Here is a 22,821-nt window from a genome sequence, read left to right as displayed (position 1 = left end):
AAATGAAACGAGGTTAAGTTCAAAAACTTAAAACAGAAATAATAGCCACGATTTAAACATAAGAAAGGGTTTAAAAGCCTCCCCAGGCTATTGAAATCCAGCAAGTGTTAAGGTTTAAAGGCCTCCTCAGGCACTAAGTCATAATGCATAACGAAACAAAGCCCTTAGGCCGAAGTCTTAAAAACACAAAACATAAAGCTAAAAGAGCCGTAGCTCTCAATCTTCCTTCTCTTCCTGAATCGGATCACCAGCACCGGCAGGAACTCCCTCATCGACCACATTGCCATCACCTCCTATAGCTGCCTCGACTGGAGCTAAGTCAGGAGCCATCAAACCCAAATTAGAGCCATACTCCCCAGAAAAGGATGGATTAAACATGTTAATCTCGAAAGTACCTGAACTCTCCGAGATCTGGGGAAGAGGAAGCTTGCTGACCGAGAAGTCAGAGACTTGAGCCTTCTCATACGCAGTTGTCGCTTCTGGTAATAAGGCCACCAATTGGTTGTACTCCTCTTCAACGCTTTGGATCTTGTTGTTCAGCATATCCTTCAAGAGGTCGGCATTAGCTTGGAGCTCCTGAGCGTACACCAAGGCGTTGACCTCATCTTTCTTCCTAGCAAACTTCTCCTTAACACAGACCAGGATCTTGCCGTAAGCTTCGGCGACTTCTTTCTTCCCTTCCCTGACAGCCAGCTTGACTTCAGCTTCCTTGTTCTTCTGGCTATCCTGGGATGAGGCAATGAGCTCACGTACTTGATGCTCAGCTATCTTTCGAGCAGCCTCCAAATCATTGATCCTCCTGCTCTTCACCTGGATATCGAGCTTTTGACTCTCGATCTCTCCTTGCTGAGCATCGGCCTTCGAGCCTAGCCTCGTCACTTCGGCTTCGAGTTCAGAAATTCGAACCCGGGCTTGGTCAAGATCGGCTTTGGCTGCCTTAACCATCTCGGTAACCTCAGCAAGTTCACCAGCATTGGGGGCAGCACACAGAGCATTCTCAAACCTGAGCTGGGCCCTGTTAACAGCCCCAGCCAACTGCAATAAATCCAAAAAATATATATATCATCGTCTCCAAAGAATGTAAACAAAGAACAGATAGAGATCACGTACCTGACCCATACAGTGAGCAATATCGAGATACTCATCTCGGTTAGTCAGGTCCTTGAGCGCTGGAAGGGGACATCCCACGCTCTTCAGGTGCCTCATTATCGCAGCTAGGCCCCAAGAGTCGTCCAGGATCGACCCAGGCTTCGAATGGGTAAAGCTCCACCCAACAGTCCCTCCTCTAGAGGACGAGGAAGAAGAACGGGTGGGAGCTCCGCCCTGATCGGTCCTGGGCCTCTTGTGTCTCGACGGCTCGACCTCAGAGGTACCCTTCGGAGCCTGGTAGTCAGCCTCCGGCACCTGGACCTCAGGGAGAGGAGCAGCATCCTGAGCTACAACCTCAGTTGGAGTAGTCTCGACAACAGGTTTGGATCCTCCGTCGTCCAAAACTTCCTTCATTGAGATAAGGAACGATCCTCCTTGGTTCCTGTCGCTTCCACGAGAAGCACTGGCAGCTTTAGAGGGGTTACCCCTAGAACGGAATGATGGTCGCAGAGTCATGTCACCTGGCTGAGACTTTTCAGTTCCCGAAGCACTAGCACCAGTTGAGATCGATACAACTGAATCGCCTGCCGAAACTGGAACAATGGAAATCCTTAAGTTTAAAAACTTCAAAGCGATAAAATCATTAAAAAGGTTCGAACAAGAACTTACTCTCAAGGTTCTCAGCAGGAATGGGATCTTGGAAAGAGGCGTTGTAGGTATCTGGGAATCTGGCTGCACTTATTCGAGAAGTGGTGTAGGCTACCCAGGTACAGGGACTCTGCTGCAACTTGCGGTATAGAGCTCTGGTGAGCTTGGTAGAGAGCTTCGGAGGATCTTCGATTTCTGCAAGTAAATCAGAGCAAAAAGGTTACTCGGCCATAAATGAATAAAACGGAAAAAGCATATCCCTAGAATTCCTAACCAGATGGATTAGTCCAAGTGACCCTAAGGTTCCGACCCACAGGAACCGTCGAAGGATCAACTTTAACGTAAAAATACTTCTTCCTCCAGTCATCATCACTACTAGAGAATCTGAAGATAACATGATTGGGACGACTAGGGAGGTAGTAGGTCCCGGTACCACCCTCCTTAGAGGCGCTTTCCTTCAGGGAAAAGAGGCTCATAAGTTCGGTAAGACCGACGCTAACCCCCTCCTCTTTGGACCTAGTGATAAAGCCGTTTATCACCCGGATAACCGAGGGACAGAGTTGGGAAAGGGCTAACTGATAATGATCTAGTAGATCAAGCAGTAGGGTCGGAAGAGGAAATCTCAAGTGAGACTTGGAGATGTACTTCTCATGGCAACAGAACCAACCCTCCGGAGCGGTCTCGGGGGTTTCGTCGGAATTACAGGCACGGCCAAGCTCCTTTTGGCCGAGAGCTTGAACCATGAGGTTAACCACGTCTTGATTTTTCAGCAACGAAGGCGAGTGAGGACTGCTCCCGCTAGAATCGTCTTTCTTCTTCCGTTTAGAAACTCTGGTCGCGATTGCCTCCCTGGCTGTCTTTTTCCCCTTCCTCATCTTGGCTCCGACTTCTTGCTTAACTTTCAGTAGTTTAGCTCCAGAAGCAGAGGGAGGCATCCCGGATTCCCCGGAACCTTCTTTCGGATGATCCATAGTATGGGAAGGTTAAGGAGAAAATCGATTGCAAGGTTTGGGAGAGAATTTGCAGAGAAAAGTAACGAGGAAGATAAAAAAAATCGCAGTAAAATAAAGAGAGAGGAGAGAAGTTACCTTGAAAACCGAACGGAGGCGTGGAGAAAGTGGGAGGCTAGCAGTTAATGTTCACCGCTTTATATCCCATCACCTCTCGAGATTCGGAAAAGTCATTTCAAACCCTCTCCATCTGAACCGTAGATTCTGCCAAACGTAATAAAGACCGTTAGATCGAGTAAGCTGAATCTAAATAGGATAAGAACTAATCATTATCTTAACGAAAAGATAAGATCGATAGCTAGATTCTAGCTTCCGAGACAAAGGATTTTATTCGGAAGCTGGGGGCAACTGTTGGACCCGAATATGACCCTCAGGTGAGGTACCGATAAGCGTGAGCTAGCATGTGGGTTGCGATAAGCCCATCATAACAAAGGGAGCTGAAAGCCGAGCTGACGACTGGACCTGGGAGACATCATAGCAGAGGTCACGACAGAAAGTGAGCTAACACCTTAAGAGACTCGGTCAAGAGGAGCCTAAAGCGAGTTCCGTAATTGAAGCCGAATATCTCGGAGAACAGTTGAAGGGTTGCCAACGAAACCTAGACTATATAAAGACGGAGAAGATAAAAGACAAGCCATCTTTTTTCCATATATCAACTTTTGTACTAGATTAAAAGCATTACGTATTCTTTAGTAATCATCTCAAGATACATTCCTTTGTATTCATCATCTTTCAACTCATCAATAAAATCATATTCATTCTTCAAGTTTATTTACGGGATTCAGCCCACGATTCTCATTCATCTCTCTTGACCTAACCTAAATCTAAGAAGTGAAACCTTGTCTCTCACAATGTGTTCCTAATACATTATACATATACATAAAATTTGCTTAATGAATCAGTAATCAACTGCTGGCCGCACTAAGTACGTCCGCAAGATACATAAAGAGAACGTGCTCTCATTAAGGTAGATAAGAAATTTGTTTCTTCTTATGCAAGCAACTAAGAGAAACATGCTGTCATGTGCATGTGAGCATGTCGTATATAATCCTTGTATGCATATACATAATTTAGAAGTCAGCATTCGGAATTCGGATTATCGTCACATTTGGTCGCTTAATTTTTAAGTAAATAATATATGACAATTTTTTCAAATAGTTATTTCTTTTCTCTGGAGGATAGGATTTTTCTACCATACATTCTTCTTGTAAAAAAAGATGTTTTCTCGGCGTTGCCGAACATTGGTTTCAACTTTACCACTAGTTTGTTATCTTGCGTACCGGTCTGTACGGGGCCAGAAGATGCAACCGAGATTACCATATGTTGTCTTGCAGATGAGAGTTGGCCTTCAACATCATGTGACTAAGTTTCAGCTGCCCACTTTTGTCGGGAATGCTCTATCGACACATCCAAACTTTGTCTTGAATTCACAGTCATCTTCTTTGGAAGACCTATCTTTCTTAATGTGGCTTGTTATTGTAGTTTATGCTTTTGATTTAAGAGGATAGATCATTCCTCTTATGTTTGTACCGAAAAAAGTTAGATGAATGAAAGTTGTGTTCCGAAAAAAAAAAAACTAAAATATTCCATTTTATTTTGAAAATTTTAATTTTTTATTTTTTAAAATTCGAAACCCTATCCTCAAAATTTTAGCTTTAGCTCTAAATCTTAAGTCTAGATTAGTTAACCCTAGGAGATAAATGTATTTTTATTCTTTAATAAAAAAAATTTAGTCATTTTCTTTGAAACCTATTTTTGTGACAAAAACTTAAAAAATACTATCGTATGAGACAATATATATATATCATGTGATTTATGAAATTGTGTATTCGTTTTCTCGAATCAGTTTCGGATCCAATTATCAAGCGAAGCCAAAATCTCTTCAGATTTTAACATTTGTTATGTTTTTTTTTTTTTGGTCAAATCATTTGTTATGTTTCTTAATATTTTGAATTTAAGATTTAAGTTTTAGTTTGGTTAAGAGTTAAGACTAATTAACTAAATAAATAAATTAGTATTAATTCCTGTTGAAATGAAGAAGAAAATAGAACCAAGAGTAAATGAGTTAGTTCAAGATCAACCGAGAGTTCATCAAGAGAAGCCAATGATCCATTGTTGAAGTTGAATCATGGACAACAAATTGTGGACAACAAATCGTGGACACTTGACCATGGACAATAAATAGTGGACAGCTGAATTGTGGACAGCCGAATCCAAAGTTCTCAAATATGTTTAAGCTTCAAGTAAACTAAGTTTGGATGCAAAGGGTTTATTTCTGGTCAGAATTGGACAAGAAGAAATCATATGGGAGCTTGGAGAAGCAACCAGATTTGTCACTATCCAACCATGAAGAATGCACCTTACTCATGTCACTTTCACTCAAGCAGACTGTGCCATCCTCTCTTATGTCCCTTTCTCCTCATCTGGTTGTGCATCTCCTTGTCCATATCCTTTTGGCCTCTTCCAATTCCCCATTATATTAGTTGTTTAGTTTTTTCCTGATTTAGTAATTGTTTATTGTAAGTGATTGTCTATTTAAAGACCTTCACCATCTCTTGTAACACCAACTAGCATCAATATACAAGTTTCTTTCAGTCTAAATTCGTGACTCTCTCTCTATCTTGTGTCTAAACAATATTCACAATGTAGAGAGTTAAGCATTATGGTTTAGAGGTTGTCTTAACTCCTTCTCTCTTAAGGCAGCCTAATACTTATAAAATTCATTCTAAACTCTTCTTTATCTCTTCTTAACTCTAGCTTACTGATTCTAAATCTCATTCATCTTAAGTGCACAAACTCTAAAGTGTTGTGTTACTTCTAAAGGATTAGATTCAAACTAGAGATTCTAGAGATTCTCTGACTTATATAATTAGTTTACTATTTAGGATTCTTGGTTATATTTATGCTTTGTGTGAGGATTCAATCACAAGTTGGTTGTCTCTGATCTTTAATGGTGAGTTCCTGTTGTGTGGTTGAAGGGGATTCTGTTACAAGTTAATTGAATACTCTCTTGGCATGAGACAAACACTCATGAATTCCAACAATTCCTTGAGCGTCAACTTTTTTTTATCTGCAAGGACGTTAACTTTTCTTCCAAGCAATTTTTTGTACCAACGTAAAACGCCAAGAAATTATACAAAGGTTCATGTCTCATTCCACTGTTCGAGAGCCATCTTTCTTGACAGAAATCTTCTGCGTCATCTTCCCCAAAAGAATCTCATCATCCCCAATGCATAAATAGAGACTACTGTCTTCCAATTTGCATAGAGAGCTTTTGAATTATCTTTTTTTTTAGAAAGAATATCTCTTTTGTTAAAGAAAAGATAATAAAATATATATTCCGCCATTCACAAGTTTATAAATGATGTCTCACTCTGTTTATTTACCCACTTGTAAACACTGTTTTTGCTGATTTTTTTTGTTGATATATAATTTTGACATTTTGATTAATTTTTTTAAAAAAATAATTGCTTTTGATAGATTTTTTATTTTTTTATAATTGGTTTCGATTTGAAAATATTTAATACTATTTTTTTAGGGTAAAAATCTCAGGACCGATTATGTTATTAACCACTCGGACATAAATATGAAAAATGATCGTAATGGAGACATATTATGTTTTATTTTTCAACGAAAATATGCAGCTGTTACACGAGAAACTACAGGTTTTAAAGCTTCTCCAAAGCCAAAGTATAAAACCCATGTCAATTAATATGTAAATAGAAAAAGATTAAAAATAGTCAAGAGGAAGAAGAAGAAGAAGGAATGAAACCAAGAAAGTTACATAACATAACATGGAGAAGTTCTTTGAATAATGATGATGGAGCATTTATGCATATATGATAAGAGATCAGGCATATATGAATCTAGAGAGCACGACTTTTGATGATGTCAAAACTCATCTCACTCGGGTCTGTGGCTTGTAATTCCACCTGAATACCATCCAATTCTCTTTTGAACCTGTCCTTTGAGCTCGCATACACCATCTTCATCCTCACCCTCGAAGAATCAGGTGACCTACGAATATACATGCATCATCCATAATCCCTAATGTGTATATGTTTCATAATATGTGACCATGACATGTATTCTACTGATTTATGCTCTTTGCCGGTGACCTACGAATATATATGCATCATCCATATTTCTTAATCTATATAGGTTTCATAAGTCATAACATGTGAGTATGTGACCATTATTAGACACAAAGTGTCACACATCGGTAGTTGGAAGGGATCCTAAGTAATATATAAGATAGATGAGTCACTCCACTTATCACCAAATGGTTTTAGGTTGGAAGCCCATCTAGCTTAACATGGTATCAGAGCCCGATCCACGCAGTCCAACCCGATCCACATCGACCCGGCCCAAAGTTGGCCTTCGATCCTTGCCCGAGCATTCCGAGATTGACGCTCAAAGAGCCATCATCTCGAGGGGGCGTATTAGACACAAAGTGTCACACATCGGTAGTTGGAAGGGATCCTAAGTAATATATAAGATAGATGAGTCACTCCACTTATCACCAAATGGTTTTAGGTTGGAAGCCCATCTAGCTTAACAACCATGACATGTATCTACCACTCAAATCCGCATAATGCATGTTTTTAATAATAAAGAATAATATATGTTTTATAGCATGAAAAGTATGTATGATGAGGGGTTTTGTATTACCAAGCTATGAAGAAGATCTTGCTCTTCTGGCAATTCTCGTTAGTGGTGAAATCGAAGTCATACACAGCGTAGCGGCACTCGTTAGCCGGTAGGGAATTTGAGAAATCGTCATAGTTCTCCTCGGGACTTCCAAGCTTTTCAACCACCACTTGTTGTCCATCTATCCTGAATATTATGAACCTATAGTTTCTCTTAGCTTTTAGCTCCAAAAACTTGAGCTTACATTCGTCTTCCACCGCCATTCCTGACGCCGAGTTAGCCTTTTTAATTCACATAAAACATAAGTTTAGTGTAGAAACTTAAGCTTATGATTGTACACGGATAAAGCGTAGTTCAAGATTACGATTGTTTCAGACGCCAATTTCTATGTTATATACAAGAAATGAAACCATTATAATAAGTGAACAACGCCACTGATGAATCGAGGCATGACAAGAAACAATTTTCAAACATCTATAACACATTTTCACTACAAAGAGAATGAGAAAGCATACCATTGCGTTCGGTTGATGGAGGTTAACCTAAGACACCAATGAGATTAGAGAAACGGAACTTCTAGTTATGTTTTGTTTTTGTCCACTTTTGTGAGACGAACAACAAGAAAATGAATTTTTTGGGGAAGAAGAGATTCTTAATTTTTGATTTGAATAGGCCAATGGAGAATAACTCGGACAACCATTAATGCCTCTCTTACTTTAAGATCAACCTACACCTTTTTCAACTCCTATCCTTCAAATCGCCTAACCACATCCATTCTTCTCGGAAAATTTTCCAAGCTAATTTTAGCATAGTTACATCTTTATCCATCAATATTGAGGACTATGTCTAGCGTTTGGTTTGACAAAACCATTTGCAATCTGGTCTGTCTGGTCGGTTAAGAGATATTCCGATATCCGTTCGAATTTAGCATTTTTGGATTTTTTGTATTCAGTATGTTAGTCCTGTTCGGGACTGATTGAGCTGATAATACTTTGGGTATATTTTATATTTATGTCTAGTATTCATTTTGAATCCAAAGCTCATTTTGGATTCAGTTAATAACACACATGGTTCATATATTTGGGTTTTCGGGTCAAAGTTTTTCAAGGTTAATTAGTGTTTTTCAAATTCTAGGCTTTTCAAACTCATTCAAATTTGGTTAATGATAATTCTAGTTCATATACATTTTAGATCACACTACAAAATCTATTTGTGTAAATCTTATTTACAGTCCAATTGGATTTTTTGCTCAGGCCTATAAGAGATTATCTGAAACAGAAGTGGCACTGTGGTTCACTGGTTCCATTACATGCACTGTTGTTAAACTCTAAATAGCAAATTGTCCCAACACAAACTCTAGAGGAAGATAGAGAACAACAAAAGTCTGATATTTTCCCTACAAAATTGATAGACCCTTTAGATCCTCTTGTATCATCCAAAGAAATTGACAACCTTCGGACCTTGTTTCTTTTCCGGGATGCTCTTCTGATCTAAATCATCAGGTGTAGTAGCATCGGAGGTCTTCAACTTCTTGCTGCTTTTAGGCTCTTCATAGAAATCGTCCTCAAGATCATCCCCACTGAACTTGGTGAGTTTGCCTCTTGGTGTAGCATCGAACCCTGTCGTTTCATGCAAGGGACAAAGTTATGGTCTTTAAAAGATATATAAAGAAAACTGCATCGAATCATGAATTAAAAGGAAATATTACTTGATCTCTTAGTTGGAGCAGAGTCTCTGTCGAGTTTATCAGGGCAGTCTTTGACGAGATGAGCCACACTACCACACACTTTACAACACCCACCCTACAAAAGAAAACCCATCAAAATCATATTGCTGAAAAAGTAGAAGAAACTCGTTCTGGTTTGAGTAATGTACCATTGGGTAGACTCCATGCTTGTTTTGTGGGCAGTTCTTGCTTATGTGCCCTTGTCCCTTGCATATGAAACAACTTGCAAATTTCGTCCCTCCTACAAAAGTATCAAAACAGCAAACCAAATAGAATCTAAGTGACAGATGAATATAGTACAATCACAACCAAAACATTATAGACCAGTAACGTTAAGCATAACGTTCAAAAAATTGGTCTAGGCGCCGCCGCAAATCGATTTTACTAGAACGAGTTTAAAAAATTCGAATTAGACATTCAAAAAATCGGTCTAGCCACCAGACTAATCAATAATCTCATAAATAAATGTCTAACTACAGCCTAGCATTTTTTTTTGAACATTGCTGTTAAGTCTCCAATCAACATGAACCACGTGTTATATAGCTCATCAGACAAGATACACAGAGAGATTTTACCATCTACCAAAGGATTAGGACAATGAGAAAGTGAATGGCCAGTATCTCCACAGTTGTAACACAGCTTCTTCTCGAAGCTGCTCTCATCGCTCTTGTCCGGACAGTTTTTAAGACTATGCCCTCTCCTTCTACATTGCAAGCATATCTACAGACAAAACAGAACAAACGGGTCAAATCTACAAACTCGATCAAAACCAAAGAAGAGAGGAAGGAAGCAAGAACCTTGTTTCTCTCCCACTCAGACTTCTCGGGGCAGAGCTTAGCAATATGAGTTTTGGACTTGCAGATATAACAGCCTTCTCCAGGTTTCATACCAGGGACGCGGAGAGGATGCCTCGTGGAGGAGGAGCCTTTTCTATCGGAGGAAGAGGTAGGTTTCTTTTTCTTGAACAAGCTCTTCTTCTTCTTCTTCTTGTTTGGATCCTTTGGAGGCGTTGGTTCTGGTTTGGGGAACTCCTCTGGGTGAGCTTCCTTGTACCTCTTACGCGCAAGTCTTTGTCTTTGGCTCACCATAGTTGAATACAAAAGAGAGAGAGAGAGAGAGAGAGACGATTGGCTTCAGTACGCGGCGGCGATAGAGTCGGTGAAGAGGAAGAAAGACGAAGTCGGCTTTGTCAAAGAGAAGCTCTTACTAGGGGTAACAACGTTGTGTTGCTTCGAACGGGCTGGGCTTTATTCGGCCCAGTTATAAATAGGCCCAAATGTTTCTTATACGTAAGAAAATCATTAGGCTTTTCAGATTTTTTTTTTTTTTTTTTTTTTTTAATTTGTGTTTCTTTCTTGCAACCAAAATAAATACTATTTTGTTGTATAACTGTAAACTCGAATCTATATAAACGGTCTACGGCATTAGGTTGTATACGAGCATTCACTCAGTGCTAGTTTATCTGATATTTGACATTGGTGTGTTTTGTTGTTGTTGGAGTGAAGCAGGGGTGGGCGTTTCAATATCTATTCGAGTTTGGTTCGGATCTATTTTTTTTTTTTTTTTTTTGGGCAAACCTTCATTATATAAATTCAAACAACATAGTTATTCCATGAAGGAGGAGTTACAAAGAGAAGACATGGCTGATTTAGCTAAGCCATCAGCAACTACATTGTTCACACGAGGAGTAAAAGTAAAGGAGATAGAGGAAAAATTTCGACTCAACACCGAGATGTCGTAGAGGAGACTTTTCAGAGCCACCGATGAAACATTTGAGTTGATCAAGGTGACAAGGCTTTTGCAATCCGAGAAGACTTCTAGATCACGGTAGCCTGCATTTGCTGCAGCTAGTAGTGCAGATTTAATTGCTTGGGCTTCTGCTGCTATAGCAGACACCACACAGCGACGGGAAGATGTTCCTTTATAGAGTGGAGTCCCTAGCTTGGTTTGGAAAGTCCAACCCAGCCCGCAATTACCATTGCTCTCCTGCCAAGCCGCATCAGAGAAACATTCTATCGAGAGAGAGTTACCTGAGCCTCTTGTAAGGTGATTGATGGGGTTATGGTGGTCAATCTGTGGACAAGATCGTGGTTTTTGCCGAGGGAGCTGCGCTTTGGACCAAGCAAGAGTATCTCTAAGAGCTTTCGACACTACCTCCTGTTCAGTGTACTTTTTATCCTCAAAGATTAACTGGTTGCGTCATGTCCAAAGATTCCAGAGTATCCATAGGAACAGGGGGGAGCAAAGCCCAGTAGAAGGGAGATTAACCAATTTTGAACATGCTTGAAGCAGCAGGGGAACAGTGTTGATGGAGGGAGATGGTTTAGAGAGAGACGGTGTCAGATCCCAGACTTTGGCTGCGAAGGGGCAATGAAGCAGAACATGGATCTCGCTCTCCACTGCTCCACATCTTTTGCAAGCTGTATCAGAAGTCATTCCTCTGCGAGAGAGGGCAGAGCCAACGGGAAGTGCTCCGCTTGCTGCTTTCCAGAGGAAGAGATTAAGTTTGGGGGAGCATTGCAGGTTCCATACATTTCGTTTCCAAGCAAAAGAAGGGGAAGGTAGGTCAGGCGAGGCCTGTAACTTTGCAAGAGCATATCCCGATCTTGTAGAGTAGTTGCCACTCTTCTCTGGGAGCCATTGTAGAGAGTCTGCCATGTCCATTTGGCTCGGGACCAGCTTCCGAATGGTATCCTCATACTGAGGCAGGTGGGTTCTTATTGCTGTGACGTCCCAGTCGAGTGAGACAGGGGAGATGAGATCTATAACACGCAAGGTTTTGTTATCAGCACACGGGGGACCTATAGGACGCAACGGTGAGGAAGTAGAGAGCCAAGGGTCCTTCCACACGTTTATATTTTTCCCGTCTCCTACCACCCAGCCGAGCCCCAGTTTCAGTACTTCTCTACCAGCCAAAATCCCTCTCCATCCATGAGAAGCTGAGCTCGGGATAGGACAATCCAAGAAGCTGATGGAGTGACAATATTTTCCCAGTAATGTTTGCCCCAGTAGAGAGTCTGGTGATTGGAGCAGCCGCCAAAAGACTTTTGCAAGAAGCGCATCGTTGAAGACCTCGATATCTCGGAACCCCAATCCTCCCGCTGATTTTGGGAGGGTGAGTCTTTCCCAAGCAACCCAACATAGTTTCTTAACCGCTGGAGAAGAGTCCCACCAAAACCTTGTCATTGCCGATTGGATTTGTTTACATATGGATTTTGGGAGTTTAAAACAGGACATAGCATATGATGGCATGGCCGCCAAGACAGTTTTGAGAAGAACTAGCTTCCCGGCACTCGATAAATACCGAGTAGACCAGCTGTGTGAGCGTTGCCGAATTCTATCCACAATGCTGGCAAATATTTCTCTCTTCTTTTGGCCAAAATGTTCGGGGAGGCCTAGGTACTTGCCCATTCCCCCATCGTTTGAGATATCCAGTGCCTCCTGAACTCTAGCTTTCACTTCAGGTCTTGTCTTCGCAGAGAAGGTGATTGAGGATTTGGCTTTATTTATACATTGACCTGAAGCCTGTTCGTATCTGGATAAGATAGAGAGGAAGGTTGTGCAGCTGGTGACATTTGATCTACAAAAGAACATAGTATCGTCCGCGAACAGTAGATGATTGATCGGGGGACAATTCCGAGCTACTTTCACACCCTGCAAAGAGCCATTCGCCTGCGCTTGGAGACAGAGACCCGAGAGGACCTCCGTGCACAAAATGAAGAGATAAGGAGAGAGGGGATCACCCTGTCGCAGGCCTCTGGTTGGTAAAACGAAGCCTTGGGGAGCGCCGTTGATAAGGAAGGAATAGGATACAGTGCAGACACACTTCATAATCCAAACGATCCATATTTCATGGAATCCAAACCTCTCTAGCACTTCCCGAAGAAAATCCCATTCAATCATGTCATATGCCTTGCTCATATCTGTTTTGATGGCCATGGCGCACCTAACCCGGGCTCCCGAGGTGCGAAGGTAATGAAAGATCTCATGGGTAATAAGGACGTTATCCGAGATAGCTCTTTTGGGAACGAACGCCGACTGGTGTACAGAGATCAAGCGGTCCAGCATTGGCTGTAATCTCTTTGTGAGGATCTTTGCAACAATCTTGTACTGAGTGTTACACAGCGCAATGGGTCGGTAATCTGACACCCGCTTTGGTCCAAGCCCCTTGGGGATGAGACGTACATGGGTTTCGTTTTGCCGGTTGCGCAGAGAACCAGAGGCAAAGAAGTTCCAGATCTCCTTAGAGACGTCATCACCAATGATATCCCAGAAGCTTTGATAAAAGCCTGCTGAGAAACCGTCAGGCCCAGGGGCTTTGTCGGCGTGAATAGAGAAGACGGCTGCTTTTATTTCCTGATCATCAGGCAGGGCAATGAGGGCTTCGTTCATCTCTGGTGTAACTCGTGAGGAGATCGCCTCTTGAACTACTTGTAGCTGACCAGTTGAGGAAGAAGCGAAGAGGTCTCTATAGTAATCCGCAATCGTGTTAACAATTTCTCCTTCCTTGTAAAAAGCCAGGCCCGCTGCATTCTCAATGACAGAGAACCTATTTTGAGCTCGTCTACCCCTCGTGACTGCGTGAAAGAAGCTCGAGTTGCGATCACCGCTGTTAAGCCACTGGATACGGCTCCTTTGTCGCCAGAATTTTTCTTCCTCTTCATAACACTCGAGAAGTTGTGCTTTTAGATCATCAATGGAGGCTTGGTCAGGGGTGGTACGAGAGAGTTCCGCCTCCAGCACATTTTGGAGGTTTAAGACTTGGGCTTTGGAGGTAGCATTCTGTGCTTTTGTCCATTCCACCAGTTTAATTCGTACCCTGTTGATCTTGGTAAGGAGAGAGTCTTCGCCAGAACTCTTCCAAGTGTCATCGATCAGGGTTCTAATCTCAGGTTTACTGCAAAGGCGTCTGTCAAACCTGAAAGAACCCCGCTTCTTTGTCAGGTTTTGGTCGAAGTAGGTGAGCACCGGCCTGTGGTCTGACCCTTCAAATCTCAAGTACTCACAACGACCAGCCGGGAACAGTTCAGACCAAGTGACATTGGCCATGGCTCTATCCAGTCTAGACTGGATGAAGTGATTATAGCGTGTCCCGCGCCAAGAGAAAGCGTTACCGAAGTGTTGCAGATCCCATATACCATTCTGGGTAACGAAGCTACGGAAAGCGAGGAACGATCCTTCCCATCGTGCTGAACCGCCCAATTTCTCGGAGTTATCCAGAAGATCGTTAAAATCACCGGTAATGAGCCACGCCTCGGTTCTTGCGTCTCCTATCTCGGAGAGTTTTTCCCAGAAGAGGGTTCTATTTTCCTTTTGTGGGGCACCATACACATACGACACAAAACATGATTTTCCATTAAATTGAACGTGAGTATCAATAATGTTTTGAGAAGAGTACAACACGTCCACATGGACGTTATCAGTCCAAGACAGAGCCAAGCCACCACTAAGGCCAATGGGTGGAACAGTGTAGTGATTAGTGTAAGCTGAGCCCCGAAAATGCTTGAAGACGGCTTCATCTTGATTCTTCGTCTCCATGAGAAACAATATGTCAGGAGAGATCTTATTCTTGATCTCTTTTAGACGACGAACTGTCAAGTCGCTTCCCATTCCTTGACAGTTCCAACTCATACTTGCTAAGGAAGAGAGCTTGGAACGGTCTGAAAATCCGTTCCCCTCTTAGATGTCGCTGGGATTAATATTGCTCTAGGTTGAGTGTTGGTTAAGTTTGATTGTGCCACAGCATTTTCTTTGGAACCCGCAACCTTACTCCGCCGCTTTGGTGAGCTCTTAGTAACCCTTCTCTTCTTCAGGGAGATACCAGGGAGAGGGCTTTGATTACCTCTCTTCCTCGAAGTTGTTTTCGTTGCAAGGCTGGAGACTTTCTTTTTTCCAGCTGCTTTGGCTGCCTTGGCTGCTATGAGAGCAATTCTTGCAGAACGTAGAGGCGCCTGAGAGTTACCGGGAACAGAGTGCTCGTCAGGGTCGGAAAACACTGGTCCTAGTCCGAGGGCAACATGTAAGCGATCTTCACTCAATGAACGAATAGGTGAGTTGCCATGCAGTGCTTCATTAACAGTACCAAAGTTGAAAGTTTGAGCCCTCGAGCTTGAGCCTAGAGAGAGACCCCCAGAGACAGGTGGGAGAGTGTCTTCCAGGTACTGAATGTTCACTTCCTGAAGGCGACCCGAGTCCAGATTGGCCACTCCGTTGTGGAGAAGAGGAACTCGTGTTGGTTGACCCGATAGACGTTCTCGAGCTGGGCGTCTGTCACCTGCGCCAGGAGCAAGTACATCTGGGGTCTCATGGTAGGGGTCATGCATTTGCTGAGAGTCAATGACCCCATGCCCTGGGGTTATAGGTTAGGTTAGACGTTCAAGAGCAGAACGCCTTTCCTCTGTTCCATGTTGCTGACTTCCTAGAGATTTCGTAGAGGATACTTTTTCATGTTGTGCCTCTGTCCTATCTGTATCATGACCAGGGACTGAGATACGTTCAAAAGCGGAGCGTCTTTCTCCAGAGTGAGGTTCATGATCTCCTGTGTTTCGAGCCGTCGCGTTACCTGGAGGGAGCAAAACTTCCCTCAAGGGTCTTGGAGAGGGGGTATGGGAAACTTGAGACTGAATCGACTGAGTTGGAGTCTTTAAGTTCCCAGCCATAGTGACAGGCCTCCAAGTGGGAGGAGGGGGATGCCCTGGTGGGGGTCTAGCGGTATGGTTCCTCTGGTTTTCAGAGCGACTGAGTGAATAATCATCAGCTCTTCTTGCAAGAGAGGTCCTATCGCGCTCATAGCAACCCTGAGAGTCATAGTTTTTCCTATAGTCCCTTCTGATATAGTCAGAGACGTAGGTCTTGTCGGAGCTCCTGTGAAGGGAGTGAGAAGGTTCTCTTCTCCATTCCCTGTCACGCGAAATGGATAACTGTCTTGGAGGTCTGCGATCTTCCAGCCTCCTTCTATTAGCTTCCAGACGGTCAAGAGTGTTGAGTTGAGTTACTCCGAGATGACTAGAGGAGGAGCGAAGGGCAGGAGGAAGTAGAGGGCAGTCTTTCTTCTCATGAGAGAGGGCGAAGCAATGGAAGCAGTGTTTCTCCAACTTTTCGTATTTGAGCTCTACTGGAATCTCATCACCTGATGGGAGACTGATATCCATCTTCATCTCCAGAGGTTTTAGTCCATTTAGGAGGACCCTTACTCTGCAGTGATCCACATCTTTAGCCTCTACCACTCCAAGTTCACTACCTATAGTGTCTAAGGTTATTAGTGACCAATAGTGGAGTGGGATACCATGTACTTTGATCCAGAACGGAATCATGGCTGGGAAGGAATCTGAAACAACTGGTTTCCATCTTTCTAAGAGGAGCATCCAGCGTTTAAAGTGGTAGGGGGCTTTTGTTAAGACAGACTGCAGATCTTGTTCTGATTCAAAGTTGAACTGCACCAGATTAGGTCCTAGGTCGCGCCCTGTTATCGTACCCACCACATGCCAGTGGTGAAGGAAGAAGTCCACCAACGCTCTTGTATTTTGAGCTGCAAGGTTTGTAACCCTGCCAATAAGGGTGAGATTGAAGTCTTCAAGGCGTGCCACATTCCCTTCAGCTGGGATACGAACAGGGAGTTTGCGGCGTGGCTTAGAGTGTTCCGCAAGGCCTTTTCCTTTTTCGGCTCTAGAGTAGCGGTGAGACATGCTGAGAGATAGAGCAGAGCGAACCAGGGAGTGTAGTGAGAAACACAAAGATAGCTACTGGAAAAGACAGAGAAGGAGGTCTGTCTCAATCACAGTAAGCCCAAACCCCTCAGTGCACGAGGTAGTAGTCGAAGCAGTCGACAGGAGACAGGAGGAGCATGTATAGTGGGTAAGTGGTAACCAAAAATTCCGATAGTCCCTCAACAGTGAGGTAAGCAAGGGAGAATGTAGGGATTCAAGGGCGGGACACCTCCAGGTGCTCCATGTTTGAGAGAGGGCTGGAGAGAGAGAGCCGAGGAATGTCAATGAGAGGAATAGAGAAGTCTTCCATAGGGTAAGGGGGTGGAAACCCGGTGAAAAGGAGTCGGAAACGGCGACCCTCCGACCAAGTCGGGGGTATGAACCCGGGTTTGACTTTTACCAGGCGGTAAAATTTGAAAAAACGTTCTAAAAGAGGTAATAAACCAGCTTGAGAAGAAACAGTGTGCTAGAAACCAAACAGTTGAAAACTAGCTCGAATACTGTGCCTGGGAGCAAATCCTCTCACCCGCTCACTGAAAAGGTTATAATTGGTTCGGATCTATTTAGATTTCAAGTTTTCGGAAGTAAAAATTTTAGAGGAGAATCTATATAAATGGTTCGCAGCATTCAGTAACGATAAAGCCATTGAGATTTTGAAGAGAGATTAGTGTGCAGTCATGTCGTACCCATCCAGAAGTTGGAGCCTCGTGAGTTGTACGGAGAAGAGCCTTCACGTTAAACAGAAAGCGCTCTGGAGATCTCTTTGTTGCTGGTATTTTGCTGGTGATGGCTGATTGTTTCATACCTTAAAAAAAAACTCATATAGTCATTTCATCTATCTCTAACCGTAGTTAAACTAAGGTTTGTTAAACTAACCTTAGTTTCAGACCACGCATAGAGTCTGTAATGTTCTTGTAGCCTTTTGGAGATCTTTGACCTGATTCGAATGCCAGTGGTGGAAATTTCAGTGGACAGAGAGATCAGTAAAGAAAAAGGCAAAGAACACCAAATTTACCAGCTGGAAGACTAATTCATTATGATCTTGAAAATGTGCTTCCAGGAAATCAAAAACTGCACATTTGTTGTTTCAAATCTCAAATAAGCCAACAAAACGTCAGGTAATTCAACTCTTGTGTGAAATTATGGAAGAGATTATACCTTTTAGAAATGAGTCCACATACTTCCCACCGTACTTGATAGCCATTCCGAGGATTGTAACCTGTTTAAGTCATTATAACACACTCATCATTGCATTCCATAATGACAGTTTTTGCACACGCAATGTGCCTATGCTAATGGTACATGTTAAGGAAAATCCGTAGCGACACAAGTTGACTAAAGACACTACCACATTTACAGTCTTCTGAATGTTTTTCAAGTGTGCTTCCGATTGGCAGTTTTGCCGTTTCTCTGAGCTAACAGCCTTCACCTAATCACGATACACATGGTAGAACAAAAGATTTTAGAGGACGTATTCTGAAATTAGTATGGGCTGGACTTTGTAACATTTTGTCTTATGTTTATATAGAATTATCCCCTAACAAATAAAAATATTTTTTTTTTTCAAATTCTTGGTTCTCCAAACATTTCTCTTGAATAGTATATGAACCAAAAAAAAAAGTTTTGTTAGCAAAACCCCCTTTTCTGCAGAATATGATGATTTTTTTAATTGTAATTTGTAAAATTTGAGAAAATGCATGATCTCAATTTATTTTATTTCTCTAGTTGTATAACCATTTGGATTCAAAGAGACCACAATATATGTCTCAAAACATTTTTTGGACCATGTGGCAAAATTGTACCATTTACATAAGCTCATCATTGACCGAGAAGGTTTTTTACCAAGAAACAATATGATCATTTACTTTCAAAGGTACTATCAGTCCTACGCTTACCTACTTTTCAAGTTGGAAATTTAAAACATTTCACCAACTCCTTAGAAAAGAATATTGAAAAAAGAAATACAATTTTTTTTTGAATTACAGGTTCGAGCTGAATCCCTAATCCTCCGGACCCGAAACTACATCATGTAATATTAGTTTCGTCCCATCTTTCGAAAATCCAACATATTTTTGCTCTAATATATACTAGCATGTATTATATTGAAATTAAATTTTGCATACTTGTATAAATACCTTCCTTCGTGAATGAAAATAAATCTCTCCTTTCTCCAAAAGCTTACATCAATTTTACATATGATCTAACTGATTCATGTATGCATGTATAACCCCAGTTTATAGAACATAATCCATATGACCAAAATATATTATGCATGTTTTAGATAGGGAGAACGTGTCATATATAGCTTTAAAATGCAGTTAGAAATTATTTATATGGTACATTTCTAATGTAAAAAGGGGAAATAATAGTTATCTTTGTGCTCACCACATGGCTGAGTTGTGCAAATTAAAATAAATTACCTATATTATATATCCGTTGTATAGAATGAAAACTTATTTAGGTAACGTGATGCACGTGGGCGAACGGAAGGAGACAAGATACAACATAACTTTGGTTATGGTTCGGGAAGGGAACATATGATATAAGTGAATATGGCTATATATGTGCTTTTATTGTAGCTTATAGAGCTAAACTTGTATCCGGATTCGAAGAGAATTGAATATTGTAGCTTATAGAGCTAAACGGCTATATATGTGCTTTTATTGTAGCTTATAGAGCTAAACTTGTATCCGGATTCGAAGATAATTGAATATTGTAGCTTATAGAGCTAAACTTGTATCCGGATTCGAAGAGAATTGAATAACGATGTTTTCTTTAGCAAAATATCGCTTAATTAAAGTTAAACCCTTTATCAAAAAAACAAATATATATCGCTTAAAGTTTATGGCTTTCTTGAACTTTTGTCTTAAAGAAATTGATAGAAGTGTTCCAAAATTAGGACTGTTAAAATTCTATTTGTGCACAATTAATTTAACATTGCATAACTCTAGTTGTCTAATTTAATCTCGGTGTTGAGATGCAATGTTAAATTAATTTTCCAGTTTGGGGATAAGACAGGAGTGGTCGGGTGCTTAAACTCACTCGGATCAATCTACGCGGTTCAGTCTTAAATGAGGAAACAGTGAATGCATTGGATCGAAGGCTGGTGGACCCATAAACCTAAAACACGCCTCAAGAACCCCAAACAAACAACTACCAGTGGTTCCATTCACATGAGATTTCTGTTGTTAGAATCTTATATATAACGAAAATTTATGCCACATGCTTGTCACCGATTGAATTTGATCGCTATAGCCGTTAACTAGAAAATGAAGCGTTAGTCTGACAGTGCTCTAACACCTAGCATATAGGATATTAATCGCAATTTAAATAAATATACAGTTTCGATGATTTATTTATAGTTCAAAAATATATATTAACCAAATAATACGCAAATAAAAAATATACATTCAAAAATAAAATAAAACTATAAATGGATATTTTTGAGATCATATATTCTTGTTATTTATAAAATAATTAACAGTTGGTTAGATATTTACACCCAAAAAAAATTCTTCGAGATATCAAATATATTCAGGAATTTAGATTAATATTATCATATATATGATTCATCATTTATGTTCTTCAAAACAATTATGAGAATTGAAAATTTAATTTCTTTGGAGAAACTCTTCAAAAATAAATAATTTATGTTTGAAAATACTGATGACATGAAAAGGTTAAAAAAAATCTGTATTTTTTTTTTGTAAACATGTTAAGAAAAATATGTTTATTTCTCATGTAAATGTATATACTTTGTTCAGAACTGACAAGCCATACAATTGATTGATGAATTTCAGTTTTTCAAAACTGATTGTGTTAATGGTGTGTTATTCATAATACTGGCATGTAATTTGCAACATGAACCAAAAAGATAGAATATTGTTTGTTGGGTAGAAAACAACAAGAGGCTGTTTAAAGAAGACCTTATTTCATATTTGTCAGATCTAGTGTTCATCGCACAAGTCATATCAGCTTTACGCGTGTGATTATAAAAACTGTTCGTAGTTCATACGCGAAATGTTTGACTATTGCTCTCTACTCTCTTTACTCCAACTTATATTTATAGTTTTTAAAATATATTATGTTCATAACTTGCGTAATTAATATTTATTCTACTATAGCGCACATGCGACTCTCTTAAAATACTAAAACTCCAAAAATGGAAAAAGGACAAAAGACGAAGGTGTGTTCTACTGATAAAGAGACCCCACCCTACGTGTCCAATCCAGATATTTCAATGTTACGTGGTTTAAATAATATATTGTATATTGACGTGATTTCAAAATTAAATATAGAAATTGATAGATTGTCTGATATATCTTGGGGTAACCGATTGGAGCCTAAGGGTTTCACACTAAACTGTTAGAGCATTTGAAGACCTTTTGTCACTGTTACAATTAGCAATTAGTTGGTGAAAGTGATTGATTTCACATATTGGGTCCAAAGATAAACGATTTCTCATGATCAATCTCACTAGATTGTGTTTGAACGCGTTTTTTTTACATCGTGCTGGGAACTAGACTGGACCTAGAAACCAAGTATTCTTCTTTTCATTAACCGGCTTTATAAATCTTAATACAACATCTTAAACTTTTCTTTTTGATTTAACTAAATAATTATGGTTTCATTTTTGTTAAACGAAGAAGTTTGTGGTGAAATACAGCAAAACCTCGTTGGATTAGTATGTGGTAAATGTGATAACCTATAAAATGATATTTTTTAATGTGTTTTGGATTATTAAAAAGCTGGTAAATGTTGATAAAATAATAAAATAACATTTTTGCTTTAGAAAAAATATATGACCACTTATAACCTAGGGATATATTAACCTTAACTAGATTCAAGGGCGATTATATTTTTATTTTAACTATATTTTTTGTTTTAACTTTTTTTTAGAAATTTGATTTTCATATTTGTGTTTTTCTATATAATCATATTTGTGTTTTTCTTTGTAATTATATTTATATATAAATCTTAATCAAAATCTATTTTATAAAATAATAGCAATTTAAAATTTGATTCGGCATACACTCAATTCTTTGTAATCATATGTACGTATACCCGTTTTTTTTGTAATCATATTTATTTGTTCTAGATCTTGACCCACGAGTATAATATTGGTTTGTTATTATTTTTTGTTTTTTATGTTTCTATAAATATGTAATTTTTTATGTAATTTTTTCTTATATATTAAAAAAAATATTTATATACAATTATATAACGTATGATTATCATAACGTAGTGGGTAGGGTATATATTTGTAGAAAAACGTAGGGTTATATCTAAATTTAATAAAATTAAATTAAATACTTTGTTACATAAATTAATTTGTTCTATTTATAAGGGGTTTTGTTTAGAATTCATTCCATTTAAATCATAAATACGTTAGGAACTATATTATTTAAGATCTAAGGCCATTAATATTTGAGTATATGTCCACCAAAATCAAACGAAAAAAAAATCAGATTTGAAAAGAAAACATCTTATCTAATATTATATTTGAATAAAAATATGATAAACTGATTCATGTTTGTATATATCTTTTGTATATAATAACAAACACGTATGTAATTCGAATTCGGTGATCTCGTTTGATTACCACAATCACATATATTTGTGTTCCTTCATCTTGGTATCACTTTTGGTTTGAAAATCTGAAGTCATATTGTTACCAAATTCAACCAATGTTTGTTGGATAAAGTTATATTGTAAGTCTATGGTCTATCATATTTTCGACATTTATTGAGATGTGTACACATTATTATACAACTGGAGTTACATGTGAATAGGCATGGTCTGGACCGATGACGAATTAAACCAGAAATTATTTGTATGCAAAGAAACATCAATATAATGTGAACTATCTTACGTGTACTAACCAGATTAATGTAATTATGTATGATTTAATCAATGTTCGAAATTGCGCTAGGCGCGAGTCGGGCGGCGACGTCGGGCCTAGCGAGTTTTCAAAAAAGCGGTGATTAATCGG

General features: G+C 39.9%; 3 protein-coding genes across 5 annotated transcripts; all 3 read right to left on the bottom strand.

Annotated features, from left to right (window-relative positions):
- Positions 1–27: 27 nt before the first annotated feature.
- LOC106393790 lies at positions 28–2,144 on the bottom strand. 3 transcript variants are annotated; one of them, XM_022698925.2, is made up of 4 exons: positions 1,759–2,144; positions 1,111–1,682; positions 396–1,035; positions 28–308 (listed from the first exon to the last, which is right to left on the bottom strand). In XM_022698925.2, the coding sequence occupies exons 2-4, from the start codon at positions 1,603–1,605 to the stop codon at positions 217–219; spliced, it is 1,227 nt and encodes a 408-aa protein (XP_022554646.2). In that variant the 5' UTR covers positions 1,606–1,682; positions 1,759–2,144; the 3' UTR covers positions 28–216. The 3 variants fall into 3 exon arrangements, with proteins under 3 accessions (XP_022554646.2, XP_048608323.1, XP_013689909.2); XM_048752366.1 differs by having other exon boundaries at positions 28–314; positions 1,759–2,140; XM_013834455.3 differs by having other exon boundaries at positions 28–314; positions 1,111–2,140.
- A 4,195-nt stretch (positions 2,145–6,339) lies between these two features.
- Positions 6,340–8,102, bottom strand: LOC106391251 (actin-depolymerizing factor 12-like). Its single transcript, XM_013831852.3, has 3 exons — positions 7,913–8,102; positions 7,419–7,678; positions 6,340–6,764 (listed from the first exon to the last, which is right to left on the bottom strand). Exons 1-3 carry the CDS (start codon positions 7,913–7,915, stop codon positions 6,614–6,616), a joined length of 414 nt encoding a protein of 137 aa, XP_013687306.1. The 5' UTR covers positions 7,916–8,102; the 3' UTR covers positions 6,340–6,613.
- Positions 8,103–8,662: 560 nt separating this feature from the next.
- On the bottom strand, positions 8,663–10,321 carry LOC106391249 (uncharacterized protein C683.02c). Its single transcript, XM_013831851.3, has 5 exons — positions 9,921–10,321; positions 9,699–9,843; positions 9,273–9,364; positions 9,106–9,199; positions 8,663–9,016 (listed from the first exon to the last, which is right to left on the bottom strand). The coding sequence occupies exons 1-5, from the start codon at positions 10,209–10,211 to the stop codon at positions 8,829–8,831; spliced, it is 810 nt and encodes a 269-aa protein (XP_013687305.1). The 5' UTR covers positions 10,212–10,321; the 3' UTR covers positions 8,663–8,828.
- Between the last annotated feature and the right edge of the window lie 12,500 nt (positions 10,322–22,821).

The sequence above is a fragment of the Brassica napus genome, chromosome C3, assembly GCF_020379485.1.
Source record: "Brassica napus cultivar Da-Ae chromosome C3, Da-Ae, whole genome shotgun sequence".
NCBI classification, from domain to species: domain Eukaryota; kingdom Viridiplantae; phylum Streptophyta; class Magnoliopsida; order Brassicales; family Brassicaceae; genus Brassica; species Brassica napus.
The sequence above is the reverse complement of the archived record's forward strand: the minus strand, read 5'-3'. Positions and strand labels throughout refer to the sequence as shown.